General features: G+C 38.6%; 1 protein-coding gene across 4 annotated transcripts in view; it reads left to right on the forward strand.

Annotated features, from left to right (window-relative positions):
* Positions 1–19,337, forward strand: part of LOC114944055 (uncharacterized) — a 319,822-nt gene that overhangs the window by 100,059 nt on the left and 200,426 nt on the right. For all 4 annotated transcript variants that reach the window (XM_085482350.1, XM_085482351.1, XM_085482352.1 and 1 more), the window contains exons 4-5: positions 736–1,536; positions 1,989–3,082. In XM_085482350.1, the coding sequence (XP_085338476.1) occupies positions 736–1,536; positions 1,989–3,082 (1,895 nt within the window). The remainder of the gene's footprint in view (positions 1–735; positions 1,537–1,988; positions 3,083–19,337) is intronic.

A 19,337-nucleotide genomic window follows, 5' to 3' on the forward strand; every position in this document is an offset into this window, starting at 1 on the left:
TTTAAGATCAACTTTACTTTTTTTACAGGATTTTAACTCAAGAGAAGTTTGCAAAGATGTTTAATTTAAAGAGATAACATTAAGTTAAATTAAATATCATTTAAAAAAATAACTTTTCAAAGTAATAAAACAAAAACTGAAACATGAACACTCCTGGGACAGACTATACACATATACCGATCGGCTTTCAGGTCTTGAGGTGCGAACCGGTTTTCGCGACTTGATTTTTGACACGATCTCCGAGCCTTCTTCAACCCTCTCAGTTTATTCCGGCGGGGTTCTTGCGCATCATTTTTGTCTTTTCTCGTCGCTCTTCGTTGGTGCGAGCGAGGCTTTATTCAGGACACGATGTGGTGGATAGCGGCGGCACGCCCTCCTGGTGTCAGATTTTATTTATCTCACGGCGGCTTTTTGTTTCGCGCTAAATACTCCGGCGTTTAAGAAGACGGGCCTCCCCGATTTATGGCCGCCGTGGCTGCCTCGAGTTCAGCTTCTTGCCTCTCTTCGTCTCTCTTGAAGCCGCTCGTCGAGCGATTCACGTAAATTCTTCGCGGATGCTTGTCTCGTGGTTTACCCGTCGTCGGCATCTCGTCGAGAAATATGTCGCAATCGTTAACCGCATATATTTCAAGAATAAAGCAACGTTGAAATTGTACTGTAATAAAAAGCCCGAGGAGAGAAAATATAACAATAGCAAAACCGTCAACATTTTTATTCCCCTTTATTCTGTTCCAGATAAATATGGAAGCCGTGACATCGACCAATTACGATTCCTCGAATCTCAGCAGGAACTTTAATCAAGTCGGCTTCAACACGTACAATTACTCGCAGTTCGAGGAGAAGTACAAGCCGCGACAGTTCTTAAAGTACGGCGAGTGTCTCGAGTACGGGCATAAATTCGCGCGATCGAAGTATCAGGACGGTTCGAGACTCGATCAGCGATACTCACGCAGCCACTCTCAGCCGGAACGGCAGCATCATCTGTATCAGGAGACGCGCTCCAAGTCCCAGGATCCTCGCGAGCTCACGTTCTACCAGATAGATCCGCCTGTGAAAGCGGAGAATCCGCGGCAACACGACAAGTCGCATCAGAAGCCGAAGAAAGAGCTGACGTTCTACGAGATCGACGGACCGCCGGCCTTGCCGGAGAGGAAGGAGAAGTCGGAGACGTGCAAGGAGCGGGCCGAGAAAGGGACCAAGTCCTACGACAAGTCCCACACCGGTGGTCAGGAGAGGTCGCAAGTCGCGAAACACGGCAGGCAGAGTCACCAGGAGCAGCAAAAAGCGTTGGTGAACGCGTCGGATCATTGTCAGCTGAATCGCTCGCAGTCGGATCTCTCGGAGTGCCAGCTGCCGAATTACTGCGGCCATCGAAATAATCCATACATTGATCCGCCCAAGTATCGACAGTTCGACAGGCCGCCGCGTTATCAGGAAGCCCCGCCAAAACCGGTGGAACCGCCGCCCAAGTATCATGTCGAGCCGCCCAAGTACGTCGAGATGTCGAGACGGCAGGACGACTTTAAGAAGGCGCAGGTAAGTTTCGTATCTTGAAAAATTGATGTTAGAACGCGGTTATTCCGTTATGATCACTAAGTGACATAGAGGCGATCTGAAAGCTATCCGACAATTGTATCGTCAAATTTTATAAAATATTTTCAATGTGAAATTATATGAAAAAAAAAATATATATATATACACACGTGGAAAATAATTTTACTCCGAAAATTGATATATAAAAATTACACGACGTAAATTTCGGAGCGAATAATTATTTTCAATTATTTGACATTGTGTAATTTTTCTTGCACACACGAGAGAGACTATCGTCCGCTTTTGATCGCGCTCAACCATTATTACTCCGTTTTCTCTAGTACCTAACTCACGTGGCGGCGCGGTTTGATATATATCCGGCGCATTAACGGTAGAATGTGCATGAATCGTAGTACTACACGCCGACTATAGTACGTCGCGTTATCATTCGGCAGGAGGAGAGGGGCAGACGACAAGGTGGTAGTGCAGGCGGCGGGGGTGGCAGCATCAGCAGCGGCGGCGGCGGTGGCGGTAATTCCAGTGGGGGAAGAGGGCACACCGGCACTCATGGCGCCGAGACGCCCTCTAATCTGGCCAGTATCACGCCGACCGCGCGAGAAGCAACACGTGCCGCGATCACGCGACAACGGATCCTCCACAAAACGTGCGACGCGCGCAACAACAGTAGTAACAACAACAATAACAATAGTAAAGAGAACTTGGAGACCGACGATGGTTGCGATGCCCCGTCATCCATACGCTGCCACATCGAACCCGTGAAGAGTCATCATCATCACCATCATCATCAGCAGCAGCAACAGCAACAGCAGCAGCATCAGACTCGCGGGAGCAATATTGCTAGCGGAGTGATCGTCGGTAATGTTTTCTCGAACGTTAGCGGCGACGGTTCGTGCGGCGAGGTAACGACGTGCGACAAGTACAAGGACACCGGGTCAGAGTCGAATCGGGGCAGTAGCGGTGACGCGATTCAAGGTCGTCCGAGCGAGAGATCGATGCTGAAGATCGAGAAGCTGTCGGGTAAGGCCGCTTTACACGGTGGTACCGGGGAATCCGCAGCGGTCGCCAAGTGTAGTGGTGCTGAAAGGATGAAGCCGGCCTCGCAGGAGGCCGGCTACAACAAGCACGAGGTCAGCAAGGCCAAGAGCCACGATGTCGGGCATGGTTACAAGGTCGAGAACCTGCGTTATTACGGCGAGCTGAAGGGTTACGCGGACTTTAAGGTTTACGGCGCCGTCGACAAGGTGTCCGCGCACGAGAAGTCGCATCTTCTCCACGCGCCCACCTCGTGCGAGAAGGGCGACAAGTGTCACGGCAAGATGCTGCCCGCGTCCGCGGTCCAAGGTTACGGCCTGGGCAAGCAACAGTCGGAGAAGAGTCACCACAGCGGTGATCACTACTACCATAGATCATCGCATTCGAAACCGCCGAGCGCGTATCAGGTGTACCAGGAGACCAAGTACTCGTACAACGTGAGCGGAGTACCCGGGACGCCGGCGCAGGCCAGCGCAGCCGCAGCGTTCTTCGCAAGGTCAGTGTTCACTCAATTTAACAAATATGCTGACGACGCACCTGCTGGTGCGGCGACGCTTCAACTTTTCTGGAGCATAGATCTTTATTTATTTTACGAAGATGGGATTTTCAAGAAAAATCTACAATATTTCGATCTACAATATTCGATTGGAATTTCGATCATTTTACAGAAGCTAGGGGGTTCAATCATTTATTCGCACAAGTAATTTTAATCTCAGTTTTTTTTTTGACGATTCGTAACTTTTTTCAACGTCAATTAAATTTTATTGCATTTTTCTTTTTCTTGAGTGCCTTAAAGAAAACGATTGTGCTTTTAAAGCACAGAAATGAAACGAATTGCGTAAACATTCGTTTTTAATATTGCATATTCGAAAGACCTTTAGAACGAAAAGTTCTTAGTTGAATGTTAGCTTGTCTGATTAATTCTAATTCTTTTTAAATGCCATGAATTTTTCGAGACATTAATTGCAGCATATATCGATGATTAATGACTAATAAATAAGAACGGAAAAAAGGATAATTTTATTTATAAGTTTGAATACTGTGAAAGTTTATTGCGGCTATTACACGATTTTTATTCGTTCGGAGAAATTTATACTCTCTTACGTCGTGCTCGCGAAGCAACCAATTTACAAGATCGTAACCGCGTGTACAGAGCTCGCATTCCGTTAGCGCGTATCTACGCTACTACTAAATGTAAAAAGTCGAGTGCCGGACATTTTTCATCGTTATCAAGCAGACCTGCTTCTTGGAGCGTGAATGCAATCATATAGCATTGCTTGCAAAAGTATTATTTATTACGCGAATCGATAGCTTGTTTGCTCTATGTTACTCGTTATCTGGAAACTCTAAATTATTTCAGTCGACTTATCTTTAAATTTAATTCGAATTGACAAAAAAATTGCAATGCGTTGCTAAATAATTGGAGCAATCTAATAATCAAACTTTCCTTCGCTCGAAAAGCTTACATTTTCGCTTCACATCAAATAAGATAATCCTATTATCTCACATGTTACTATTTACGCTCTTACTCATTTCGAGCACCGGTTTCCCGTGTTTTAACGGAGGTAATCGCACGATTATGCGAGCGCAGTTAGCTGTAGAATAACACACTCGGTTTTAAATCCTCACGGATTGTTTAATTCTTCGTTCCGCTACTAAATGGAAAGTGCAAAAGCCCAATTCTCGACAAAGTTGATCTTACGAGGCGTATTTTGTATCGCGTTAACCATCATTACAGAGAGTATCCTTTCCAGTTAGATCGGTCTTAAGCTTTGATCTCGACCCGCATATTTTCGACATACCCATATGAAAATACGTAGCTTGCGCGAGTGAGCGTAAATCGCACGCGGTTTTATGCGCGAGGAGAAAGCTCTTATTCTCTCTTTCTCTCTTTATCTATCCAAAGGTTCCGCAGCCGCAGCCGTCTTTTCCCCTTAACCTTAACCTCAGCCCTTTAATAACCTTGCTCATAGCTCGTGGATATTGTAAAGCACAATGGCATTCTTGGGACTGCCTGCTCGTACTCCTGTCTCCATCCTTTGCCTCCTCTCTTTCACATTCCCTCTTGTTCTCATTAGCTCTTTGCGTATGTGTGCACGTGTAAAGTGCGTGAATCTATGAGTTATTAGCGGGGACTAATTACGAAGTGCGCTTAATAGCGTATGTATGTACGCTGAAAATCGAAAGTTTTCTGGACGAGATGATGGGGAGAGTGCCGGACTTTGGGACTGGCAAATGATTCAAAGCGAATGGGACTGTTATTATTCGGATATTCGGCTGTTCATGCATATATATTAAGCCTGGGCTTTCAGCGCGATCGCGGCGGCTTAGGCTTATGCGAGTTTTAATGATGTTTCGGTCAAAGTAATGACGCTGGCTAATCAATGAAGGGTATCCAATGAGGATTTAAGGACGATTCAATACGACACGACTGTATCGAGTACGTGTAATGTATATGGTTTGGCCTTTTATCTCGATTAAATCTTCCGTACTCTCCCAATTAAATTTCATCAAAAGTGAATATTGCATACCTATACCGCATCTATTTTTTTTTTATCCTTTCAAATACAGATTATCAAACTTTCGATATGTCTATTGAAACATTTTCCGTTTTTTATATAAAAATATTCTTTTCCTTTTACACCGGACATGGGCATTGTTATTAAATAAACGAATGCCGGAACAATATTGTTGAAATAGGATTTCGCGCCCTCGCGTTTCTTTCTTTTTTCCCAACAGACTTGTCAATTTTTCGAAAAAAACTTTTTTTTTATTTTTGCAGTATTTTTCTAAACAAAACGCTCGTGAATATTATATATACGTGTATGCAGAAAATTGTTATGTACAGCCTGTACTATTACAAGTCAGTTAGCTAACCCATCATTAACGTATAATAGGGTATAGCGGGCGCCTGAGCGATCGTGTCTTGTGTTCCAATGATTTCAATGCACTCTTGTCAGTGTAGTGACGCCTGTCCTCCACGGAACGGTCTCTTCTCAATACCTCTTACCTTTTACTCCTTAACAATTCCTTAGAAAAGACGGTTACCGTCTCGTAGGAAGTTGCGACGGGAATTGAAATTAATCGTGTTCCACGAGTGCATTGATCGATGTCTTATTATTCATTTTTTATTATGTTAATTAAATTTTAAAATTAGCTGCATCTTTATTGTATTTCTCATTGAAGTCTAATATCAACTTCTGTACTATTATTATCCTGTTTTTGCGTCAATTATTAATTTGCATTTCTCAATATATTAAAATTTAATTGAATTTTTGTTATAGTAAAGATAAACTTAGTATTCATAAAACGACTAATATACCGAAAAAACATAGCGACTATTAAATTGTACAACAATAGAGAGAAAATTTATACAGACAGTCGGGTTTAAAAAATAAATTAATAATGTTTTTAAAGCATTGCGTCGCGTTTATCGTAATCGAAAATATTGCGGAAACGTCTCTATACATGTCGTCTTCAATTCCTCAGCTATAACGTCCTTAAGATTTCCTTTCACATACATCGATATCAAACGCGAAAATGAGTTTAAGAAAGTTTAGGATGTTATCCTGCCGAACTTTTCCCGCCGAGTTCGTTGGTTCACTTCGCGTTTCGATTTCTCAGGAATATAGTCAACCGCTTCGTTTTAATCGTTTTCGCGACGCTCCGGATGTAAATCTGTTTCACAAACACGAATGCGAAGTTGCCGAGAGTGGTTGCGCTCTTTTTTTCCAAATTTTCTCGCAATCGAACTCTGATGGAGGTCTCGATTTCCCGATGGACTCCGCCGTTGCGCGCCTCTCGTAAAGTTGAGATTTCAAAACTTTCACATCGGAGTTGCCAGTCTATACGAAGCCCGAACGCACGGCAAATAAAATTGACCTAGGTTGTACATCCCCGGGATGCCGACTGGATTAGTGAAGGAAAGAGAGAGAGAGAGAGAGAGAGAGAGAAAGAGAGAACGAGAATAAGGTGAAGGCGGTGGGCTAAGACCGCTCGTATTGTCGGACGTCGTGATTTTATTGCCCCTTTATATTGCCTCCGCGATACTCTTTCCTTCTCCCGTTCTTTCTCTCTCTCTCTCTTGTACCACGCTCATTTCCTTCCCTTCGCGTTTCGCACCCCCCACGTCCACCCCGCTGTCCCTCACTTCCGACCTCTGGCTCCGGGGTCGCGAGAGCGATTTTTACGAGGCAGCTCGTCTCGCGTCTCCTGAGATGCAACCCGGCCTGCCGCCAGCAAAATTGCAATCTCGGGGATCGCGGAATAGTTGGGCTCGTAATGGAAAAAAACGGGAAATAATATCGGGCACGTGGGCGTGAATCCGGTTGCGAAATCGCGGAACCGTAAGGAATTACGCCAGTCTTCGGGCTGTAATAATTGTTGGAAGCGACTGTGGTCTATTATATGGTGTCTCGTTCTTGCTACTTCGCTTCTCCTTAGCGCGACTCTCGTCGAAAAATTCTCAGAGAGAATATAAACGCACAAACTGAATGACTAATCGGGATTCTACTCGCGCGCGAAACATTGAAGGGATGGAATATGATCGTCATTACAGAATTACGGAAAAGGAAGAGAGCGATCCCTTCGGAGTTTTTTCGTCGGATCGGGCACGCGCGCGCTTTATCCCATGCATATTTATAGCATACAGGATTTCGTGTTGGTTGTCGAAGCTCTCGAGAGAGCGTGGGCAACGCAATAGCACGCTGGGATTCTATTAGACATCCTCGGATAACCCTTAATTAGGCAGATGGGATGCGTGAGGAACGAAACGTAAATAAACGCCTGCACACATATTACTCGTGGAAACGTATCCTATTTAATTTGAGAGCCGAGGAAAGACGTTATCTCGTTATGTGTACAAGCGGTATATCGTGTATACCTATGAGCGGCAATAATTATATTGGTGCGAAAATAAGAAACTGCACGCCGCGAAAAATTATTCCCGATAGGATGCAAAACCCATCGACAAGCAAAATTTACGTCAAAACATTTCCAGCATCAAATTACATCGTGAAACAAAATTAATAACTGCTGCGTGAGAAACTTTCAATTCTCAATGGTTATCTCGCTTTCAAGAGATTATAATTATTTTAGCTCTAAAAATTGTTTCAGCTTCAGAAATAATTTCTGGGTATATAGATATAGTAAAGTATCAAATTTTTCATGTATTTTTAACTTTTATATTTCATGAAAATTCTTATTACGTCTAATTGATATATACAATCATATATGCTTGAGCGCGAAATTAAGACCGAAATTATTTTCGTGATCGTTCGCCCGTCATTCGATAAGGAACCGAAGTCTGCGGGATGATCCGTTACTAACCGACAACGAGGCTGTTGACGATCCCGGGCACATCCTGTGGGTCACCGGTGATACCCGGACTCTTCGTTCAACAGGTAGCGTTCTCTCGTGTAGCCCGAGTTCACCGACGACCCAGCCCTCTCCATTATATTCATATCATGTAAATGCGCCCTACCGCGCTTCGGCCAACTCCTATTTTCTACCCCTGCCAAGCCAGACGTAAAGCTGAACCAGCAGAGAGAAAAGAGAGAAGGTAAGGGAGAGACAGCAAGTTCGAAAGAGAGTAAGAGGAACGTCATCTCTGCTTTACATTTAGTCTAATGAAATAATACTATAGTTGTGTAACCTCGTTTCACCTATAATAATTCCTCCTCTTCGATATTATTTTATTTTCATCGGTTTTCTACGATTTCTTTTTTTCTTGCACACTGAAAAAAATATTTGTGCAAAATTACATGATTACAGATTATATGTAATTTTATATGAAATATTCTTATATTGTATATTTTTAAGATTAAAAATATTTCACTGAACATGGAATGATACGTAGGAAATTCTAGTAATGTATAAATGCTATAAAAATAACGTTATAAATAAAATAAATAAATGCTTACAAAATAAAGTTTTAATAAAGTAAAAATAGTAAATTTAAAATTCTATATGATTTTTGCATAAAAATAGTATAATTTTACCTATATTTTTTTGCATGTATTTTTACATTAATATGTATTTTCACTTTTAAAAATATAGAAAAAAATTACAGTGATAGTCAAGTAATTTTTCCAGTTCTGAACAAGTAATTTTCATATAAAAGTACATTGATTTTTTTCAATGCATATTCTCTCTTCATAGATCCGCGTGATATTGCATCATTAAAAAGGCAAATGAATAGTACACATATGATTAGTAAACTGAGGTTAATTTTAGCACAGAGATAATAAACTGTGTTTTCTTTATATACTAGTCGGTTATTATAAGTTTATTTTATATAGAAGGACTCTTTTTAGATCTTTCAATATAAAAATATTATTTTTTCTTCTTTCATCTAACTTTTCTTTTATCTAACAATTTTAAATATACTTTCTCTTTCTTTCTCTTGTTAGCTTCTTTATATTTTACTTTAATAAGCTACCCCCGCTTATCATGTATTATCTTTCTCCACTTTTTCCACATGCAGTGCTTTAAGAGGATTTTAATTTTAATTTGCGAGAAAGAAAGTATGTATATATATAATATATATATATATATATATATATATATAAAGATAGAGAGGGAAGGTATTTCCACGTTTCTTTGCGTTTTTATCCTTCTTTTTTTCTCTTTCATTATGAATGAAAGAAAGTGTGGAGAAGAGAGTTGAAATATTCTTATATACATACATATATATATATATATATATATATATATATATATATCTTCTACTCCATCTTTCCTCTTTTCTCTCTTACATCTGCTTCGTCTTTCATTTGTACATCGATAAACGTATCCACCAGCTTGTCACGCGTATCTTGTCGGTATCGGCTTCATCATGTGTGTGTCACGTATCCAGTCAAGTCCTCATTTATACCGCACCTTCTAATGCGGCTTATCGTACGTTGATGCGTCGATTATTAAGCATTAAATGATACACGTATATTACTTTTAATTGTATGCTGTCAAAATAGGGGAAAGCGTGTCGAGAATTTATTCGCCAATTTATGTGATTGATAAACGGAAGTCTCCATTTTGATTGGTTTGCTAAAAAAAAAAATTCGATGCTCTTAAATCCATTTGAAAAATGTCCGAAATTATGTGACTCTTTGACACAAGTCTTGGGCGACATGCATCAGGTAGAATCTGCGAGTTGAAACAATTTATTTTGAAAAAATAAGCACATCTTGTTTTTCACATTACTTCTATATACTTTGCCGAAGATGAACGAAGTTATTTTCGACCGCGATGATTTATCTTGAGTATAGTAATCAATAGTGAGTAATTGATCGTTTAAAAAGCCGAGGAGAACTAAATAGGTTTAATTTAACATTGGAATAAAAAGCTTTAAAGTCCATGGGAGAAATGCCTTGAAATTAAAGAAGTATTTCATTTCAGGAAGTTTTAATTTGTAATCTACTTTGCTTATTGATCACTCCCTTGGACATTAAATTGCTAGTTCTAAATTTCTTTTTTTCTCGTAATCCAATTCAATTTATATGATACGATCAACAATTTTTCAGACGTAAATAAGAAATTTTTAAAAAGTGCACATAATGACGTAATTTATAATCAAAGCTTAATACTTGATTCTAAATTTTTCGAGTCAATTGTCATACATAATTATATTTATCGATTTACAAAAAATCATTACGTTGAGGACTATTTTAAAAGTCGTCGTCAATAAAAAAATTTTGCCATTAAAAAATTAATTCTGCATTAAAAAAAATATCTCTTCGCGGTACAATAAAGATATTAATGACATCAAGCGCACATTCGCACCTTTGTCCATGTTTAAACAACTACGTGTTTAAACGACGACGATGTCGCCGACTCTTTTTCGGTGCTTCGATTGAGACCTCGATTTCGCCAATTAGAGGTGAAATGCCCGCATTATATCGATTAACCAGCGGCATCTTAACGAGTTTCATGGTTGATTATTAAAAGCCTCGTCGCGAAGACCGGTCCGCGTATCGAGCGCGTACATGTGGGAAGCCGCAGTTTGTAATTACCCTACCGGACGTGCGTGCATACGCGACCAATGTACAGGCAATTATGTCACACTTCGGTCCCGATATTACTTTTCAATTTGATATCGTCGATGCGCCGATGGACTGTGCTCGGCCACTTTGACCACCCCGACTGTATATCAAGTCTTTTTTGCAGTGTGTGCCAATTAACGTGTATCTGCGTACCATGATTAGCCGATTAAAGCATCGCGGATATTGAAGTCGCACTTCGAACGATGTACGTGAAAAAAAAAAAAAAAAAAACATCATCAGTCGCGCGTTCCTATATGCTTTGTATTCTTATTACTTTGTGCTTCGATTTATTCGACGACGATTTCATTATTGCGTATTATAGATGATCACCGCAGTATTAGATGCTTTATCGATTTCCAAAAAAAAAAAAAAAAAAAAAAAAAAATACATATAATCAGGAAACTCAAAAACAAGTTTGACATATACTTGTAGGTTTTTTTAAAAAAGATTCAGCCATTTCTGATGATAACGCTCTGCCTTCTTTAAAATTCCTTTCACGTTGTATATAAAGCGATATGTGCGTACGATCTATCAAACGACCTGACGCAATTCAAATGGCTTTACGATCCCATTGTATCAGGAGATTTTCGTACCCCCGCGCGCTGGTGAAATCTCGTACCTGTCCGAATATCGGGAGCGCGTGAGCGTCATTAGTTATCCAGCATTATGGTCGAGGAACGATTCAAATCAATTTGGAGGTTCGTAACCCCGACTACGGGGGGTCCATGGCCGCTTCATATATCACCGCGGCCAGTGGTCGAAAGGCGGCGGGCAAACGATATATATACCTATATATAGGAAGGAATTCTCTCTCAGATTTCGGTCGTAAAAAAGAGATCGCGCGCGATCTCTTTTTTTATCGGTTCAATTAGGCCGCGCGTGATTTTATATCAGTGCATATGTGACGGAACATCCGCGTTTTATATTCGCCCTTTCGCTGTCATCCTTATGTCAAATGCGCTGTCGCGTCGAATAATATGTCGGTCGTGTCATCTCACTCCGGAAATCGATCAGAGGGATGATTGTGCGACGCCGAAATGTTAGGAAAATTTTCCTACAAATAGCTTTACTTTTATTTTACGCTCGATTTTCTGATTTGTTATGCCGTTCGCAAAACTATGTGTATCTCTGATAAATCAATCACGTGGCGGAATAAAGGTTAGTATAAACTTCAACTCTATAGCTATAAAATTATATTGATAATTTTCATATGTTTTTTTTTCAATTTTCACATTACTATACCTATATATAACAGTGATAAAACTATTCATTTAAAATTAATAAAACGAAAATACAAAAAAGAATTACTTTGTATATTCTAGTTGCTCCATTCATATATATTTATATCTTCGTTTGACAAAGCGATTACAACAATTCCATATAAATAATTTTCAACCCATACTCTGCTATCTTTTTTACGCTCTCATTATATATATATATGCATATATAATTTATGACAAAGCTCATCTTCATACATTTAAATTACGAATTTTTCTTTTGTAATGGGAGCTCTTTGAAAAATATGAAACCTAGGAATGAATAAATTCGATCTCTTTTATACGCTTTACGATTTTCGATTCGGCATCTCTGTCGTTTAATTTAATTCTGCTATTTAAAGCCGCCGTCGTCGGTGAGAGCTCGCGAATGACTATTTCATACTCTTTTCTCTCGCCGGCATTTTGTCACGCAGCAACAATCCAATCGATAAACAAATATAAACGAGCGCCGGCGGGTGGTTGTCAACGAAACGCACGAGCGGACTCTCTCGGAATAAAAAATATATATATTGCCTTTCATATGTGTATGTATGTACGCGAGAGTCGTTGCGCGTAGAACTTTTAATTTGCAAAAAGCGCAGTGCCGAACCACAGTCTCTCGATGGCTCATATTTCTAGACAAATGTGTCTGCCAGCACTTCGACGAGATGTACATATATGTACATATATTGCAACTTGCACGGTTATTTATTTTCTTTATCTAAGTAGTTTGCAAACAGCTTCTTGCGTCTCTCCTTTTTTCTCTCTCTCTCTTTCTCATTTGTCGACTACATATTTTATTTTGTTAGAGTAAGTTTTTTATGAGCGGAGCAGCAACTACACTCGGCTTCACATAAACAAGTTCGATCGCCGCATCTTGACAAAAAAGTATAATATAGTTAATTGAACGTGATATAATTGATCAAAATTTAAATAAAAGTTGATATTTATCGCGACGTTAACTAATTTTTTGAGGCATCGGTCAATCCGGCGGAGTAAAAGCAAACATTTCCCGCTGGCGCCTCGATATTTAATTGGTCGGCATCTACCATATGTGCTGGGAATGAAACGTCCGTATCTGTTTGTGAACAGGCTTGCAAAAGAAGTCTCATAAAATACCGGGCAATGCCATTAATAACACGAGACGAGAAATGCTTTGTGGCCGTGAACGCACGCAGCCGTTTTCGACGATTCGCTGGATCGAGCGTTTATATTTTATGCATGTGCTCCGTCCTTTTACACGCATTTACGCTGGATATTTTATAATACAACACAAAAAAATTCAAGTTTTGCCTTTAGTACGCGATCGTGATGAAATATCATCCAATTTCAAAAATTTTCAGGAAAATGTAATCGCGTAATAGAACCAATTGTTAAAAAATTGCTCCAATTTGCAAAATTCACGTTTTCTAAATATACATATACTCATAGATATTTTGTTTTTTTTACAGAAAAATAAAATATAATAATTCATACGAAAAATATAAATATAAATATTTTCGGAAAATTTTTTACTCTTTATATAAAATCTTCATCTTCTATTTTTTAATAAAGGATATATTAAATATATAAAAAATGAAAGAAATGTTAATAATTGGAAAACTGTTCAGAATTATTTTTTTCTCACCAGAATGATATAATGCATTATAAAACAATTATTCGTTCCTTGAATGTCACCTGTATCGTGCTTTGGCTGAGTAGACTTTAGATTCAATTATAGATGCCGACAGGTAGAAGTCACCTGACAAATCACAATTCTCTTCTAGATTCTTCTTTCTTGCGATTTTATGGAGGCGCATGTTTTGTTATTTTGCTGCGCTACTCTTTTATAATGGTTTTCTAACAGTCTTTCGGTCCTCAAGTATTATCATTTTGGAGATTTAATTATAGATCCTAGGCTTTATATGAGACAGAAAAGAAGCAGACATATCAGTACATTGATCATAGGTCAAGTATTTCAATTTTTATAAATTGTATATATTATGGAGTTAACATTACCCTATAATATAGTATACTTTTTGGCATTTTTTTTATTTTTAAATGATGTTTAGATATTTTAAGAATCAATATTATAAGATCTAATTAGACTGAATATTTGTCTTGCTCATAAATTTTAAGTAAATTTACATAAATAATTATATCATTAACATATTTTTCTCATTTAAATATAAGCTTTGATGAATAAAATTAAATATCAAATATTTATTGATATTGAAATTTATTGATAATTAAATTAAATGAAGATATAAATACAAACTCTTTCAATTTCAACGACAAATTTCGTACAAATATTTTATTGTCAAATCACATAAATAATAACTTATTTCTTTGCCGAAAATAATTAACGGAATAATTAATTATAGTTAATTCAGCATGTAAGAATCGCGATATATTTTCCTCGCGCTCCACCGATCACCGTCGCACGAATTACCCTCGCCCCTAAAAATAAATACGTACGTGTCTCTGCGACGACAAAGATTTTTTATCGCTTCAAGACACGGTCGGCGTCGTCGTTTTTGCTTCGATCTGTAACACAGAATCGCCTAACGGGCGACGACAAAATGCGCCGTATAAGTACGCGCCGGCAATTGTTGCGACAAAATAAAACGAACGGCTCAATTAGGCGGGTCGTAAAATGCAAATGTATGCGCGTGCCGCCTTCGAACGTGCTAGGCAAGGCTTTTCCGGACATATACACATACGTGCTCGCACCTTGCTCACGTGCGCGCGGACACGCGTAGTGAACATAAGTAGAAAAGTCGTCCGTCCGGAACCGAACGGACGTAATAACTTTAATTGTTAATTAACGTTAGCTTTGCGTCTCAGCCGCACCGTGTAGACCTCGGTACTCTTGGAATATTGTCCTCGACAGAGACTCCCGCCCTTTGTTCTTTGTCTTCAGGACTCTGCGAGATTCGAATGCTCTCTTCTAAGCTCCCTCACTGTGTGTCGGTCGAGAGATAATTAATACCGGTGAATTTAATTACATCGAACCCCACGATGCGTTTAGAAAGTAGATGTTTGTATTTTTAATTAATAGTACAACTCGGTGTTACGAACGCGTACACGACGTGTTATACGTTTTTGATATATTTCAATTCGTCTGGTTTCTTATCTCGCATTTCAGGATTCTTTGCATTTTTTTTTTGCGAATTTCATCGGTATTCGTCGGAATAAATTATTTTCGGTCGAAACTTTGCGTGAATGTAAAATTTTATTTTGCTTCTTCGTTAAAATCACGCCCGTTTAAAAGGGACTTTTTCTTAAGAAAAGGAAGCACTAAGTATATAGTAAGCAGCTCTTTATTGTCATGCTCTTACGAAGCAACCACTTTTTGCTACTTTTTTCGAGATTATAAGAGCGTGCTTAATATTACCGTCTTCTTTCAAGCAAAGCAGGCTGTTGTCGCTTAATAATAACAAGAGAGAGGAGCTTTTCAATCTTTATTGTCGACAGAATATTGTCTATGAAGTGTTATATTATAAAATGTAGTTTATTAATGAAATAAGAGAGTCGCATCTTTTTATCCATAATATTAAAATCTCCGCGTATAACAATATGAATAAATAATAACATGCTAGTAAATTGGTAACAGTGCTTTCCTTTGTTGCGATTTGCTTTCATAAATGAATATCGGTTCAATAATCGATCGGATATTGACGTATCGCGCTGTAAGCTCGGATGTTAGAAGCTATCGCATAAATAGAATTTGTCAAATGACCCCCGATGTAAAAAGAGTCGATCTTGCAGGATCGACCTCTTGCAACAGCGTCTCTTTGTGCAAACTCAATAGTCCATTCATCATCCTGACTACTCGATCAACGCCTAGTATGCACCATTTTTATGAAGGAGATGGCGAAGAGAATGTAGATTATGTCGCCCGGTCAGACTTTCTTTACAGCGTCAACTTATCATTTCATAATAATACTTATACTTAACAATACGCAGAAAAGAATACGATGGAATACGGGTACATTAGAATCTTTATTATTCTTTTTAATTTTTGCATCTCTGTAATTTGTATTTTTTTTTGCCCGATATGCGGAATGAAATTTAGCAGATGGGTGTAAAGCAAAGATTTGTTGGGGCATAGGATTATTTTAATGGAATATTTTTTAATGAAATAACATATTGTAGAATAATATATTATGTAGAATAATATTAATACATTATCAAAATATTAAAATATTATTCATACTTGGATTAATATTTGATTATACGATTTTCACATTAATTCAAACATAACACACTAGCTTTAATTAAAATTTAAACTTAGCTATTTTCAGAATGCTTTGATTTCAATTTAATCGTGAAACAAAATTCACATTTTTTTCCTTGGATATCTTTTTGCTCGCACACTGAGAAAGTAAGTGATTTTTCTTCCGCATATTTCGTAACTTTAACGATAGTATGAGATAGAAATACTAAAAAGCGCTCGTAGCGAAAGACAAACCGACTCCTTCAGCGATTCTCGTCACATTCGAAGCTTCTTCACAATTCACTTCGCTCTCGGAATTGCTTTTATTTGGGTGGTACCAAACGTTTGAATGGCACATTTTATATGTTCAAATTTATGTCTCCGCGATATATCAAAAATCACCCATTCCGAATATATCGAGAATCTGACGTAAAATGAGATAAATTTTATATGAAATATTTTCCCAAAAATACATTTTTTAGAAAAAGAAATAAAAACAATAAAATATTAATTTATATTATTCTCTTATAATTGATCTTAATATCATAAATTTATAGACAATGCTTTACAAGCTATAAGAGAGATTCAACGATACGACAAAAATGACTATATAATGATTGGCTAGAACGATTTATCTCGAATGCATGGGAATAAATATCAGAAACTGTAAGATAAGTATAATATCGAATGCGCGATCCGGGCGTATTAAGATCGCATTTGATGTCGGATTGCTATATCCTGATGGATCGCTTGTCGATTACGTGGGCTAATCCGGGCTCGCATGACTATGACAATCCGGGTTTCCTGCGGGGAAATAATTTGTCATTCCGATCTCGTTTCGTGATCCCCCATCTCTAAGATTCGAGGCGATCGGCTCGCCGCGTCGTAAACATTCGCTTTTCGTGCCTCGCGATACGGCGATACATCTTCCTCACGGCTGCGCCATCGTGCCCGTCACTGCATTACGCCGAGGGTATCTCGTAAACAAAATGGATATGAAAAAACAAATACCGAATAAAAATCGCACGACACAATACGTCGTGCATGGATGATTGATCGCTCGGCCTTTTTTCAGGCTCTTTCTTGGGAACTCGGTATACATCCAATATATCGCGTTCTTACAGACTCATTTCTAACATGTTAAGGTAACTTTTATCAGGTGATATTAAATCTATATAGACATACATTACTACTGAATTTAATCGAGTCCGATCTTCGCGATATTAGCATAAATGTTATATAATCGACGCAATTTTTTTTCCGAATCAATAAAACAGCTTAAAGACGAACATTTCATCGTCGCTCGGCCATTAAGAATCATATTATATTTCGCGACAGAACGCTATAGATAAGAATAAAAGAGAGATAACATGGAATATTATTGGATGGCTGCCACATATTTGTATATTTATTTTCAGGCAATTTTATACCACTCTATTGTAACGCATTTACGTGCATGCATTTTGTTCCCGTTTCGATGCATCTCGCGCATCGAGATGTCGACTCTCGATACGAGGCGGGCAGCAACGAAAGAAAGCTGGTCGTTTCCGAATGCAGAATGCGACCGCCGCACGTGTATCGACTCAGATCTCGAAGCACGGCTACCCGGAAGGATAAGTCGCCCTTTGAGGACCACCACTTGGAGAGGGAGTCCCTTTTCCCTTTGCCGATATTCGTGAAAGTTGCGCTCGCGCGAGAAGGAACGGACAGCCAGCTTGGACTGACGTGTGATTAAGTTTCATCTTTTTTTAGGAAAGATGCCGAATTAACTTTCTCGCGTAAGTTCTCCCTTCGCTCGCGGACATGTCCAGGAGTTGCGGAGTTGATTTTCGTTCCGCTAAAACCTGAGAAAAACTTCGCTCATTTTTTTCTGATTTTTGCTAAACTAAAGCTTCTTTCATGCGATACAATGAGTTTTTGAAGCTGCCTTAGTAAGATAGATGCACGATTTTTTTAAAGCATTGAATTAAATTTCATAGATAAATGCATTTGACTTCGTAACGTCATTATAATATATTCATCATGTTGTATATCATAATGAAAGAAATATAATTATATAATATCTTGGACGATTCGTGGCGATAACCTTCTTCATTAGTGGAACAATTATAGCAAATGGAGGAGCATTTTCTTAATCGTCGCGTCGGGAGGAGTACGTGCTTTAGACGATGGCAAAGCAGAGAATGATGTAAATGTGCTCTTCCCCGATCGGGATTAGAAATCGAGTATTCTCATGCGCGCACGTATCTTCCCTCGAGCGCTATTAAAGTCGACGATCTGCCAATTAGAAATCTCGTGTATATCAGCAGCACGAGGCAGCCCTGGTACGTGCCGCCGCCGTTACCACTATTACCGCGGCTATTATGTGCCGCTACCACTATTACTCTGCTCGTTATTTCGATAGTCACGCGAGAGTGCCTCTTCTCTCCGTCTCGTTCAAGTACCCGCATCCACTTCACGTTGAGCGCGCGTTGTCCGCGCATCGAGGAAAGATGCATCGCAATCCGATGTGTATGTGTGTACCGACGGTCCATTAGGAACAAAAAACTGCTCATTAGGTCTGTTTAATATCCCGGGAAAAGCAAAATCGTATCCCTCCTTTTTTTTATATAATATTACACATACACATATACTTTATATGTATGATTTTTGTGCTCCACAGACATCTTAATAGCATGAGATAGTGAAGATAAATGTTTCAGATTAATGTTTTTATAGAACTATTTAGTCTAATGGAATTGGGCATAAGATCTAAGATCAGTTCGCATTTAGCTTAATGGATTTTAAATTAATGTAATTTAGCTTGACCCCTATAATTCTCCATGAAATTTTTATTACTAGTTTTTTTTTAGAATTGCGATTTAGTAATTGAGTCACAACGTTAACGTGTGTAAGTATATCCTGCTTGTTAATTTTTTAAAATTATGATTTCCATCTTCTTTACGTGTGTGCCATTAAAATCGTATGATTTTTATTTTAGAGTTTTTGCCTGTTAGAAAAATTTATTCCAGTTATTTTAACCATGAAAAAACGCATAATATTTAAAAATATTCTTCTTTGCAAATTCAACTTATGAATTATGAAAAATGTTTTATAATTTCAATAATATTTGGAATAAAATAGCGTTTTTGTCATTTCGACTAACGTGCAAATGTCAGGATAAAAAAGATGTCGAAAGATGATTAATGGTGGATAAGAAATAAGAAGCAGTTGTAATGAGAAAGAGTTTGTACGGTATTATATGGGCGGGTGAAAATC

The sequence above is a fragment of the Nylanderia fulva genome, unplaced genomic scaffold (assembly GCF_048542155.1).
Source record: "Nylanderia fulva isolate GAGA-0341 unplaced genomic scaffold, ASM4854215v1 Scaffold20, whole genome shotgun sequence".
Taxonomy (NCBI): domain Eukaryota; kingdom Metazoa; phylum Arthropoda; class Insecta; order Hymenoptera; family Formicidae; genus Nylanderia; species Nylanderia fulva.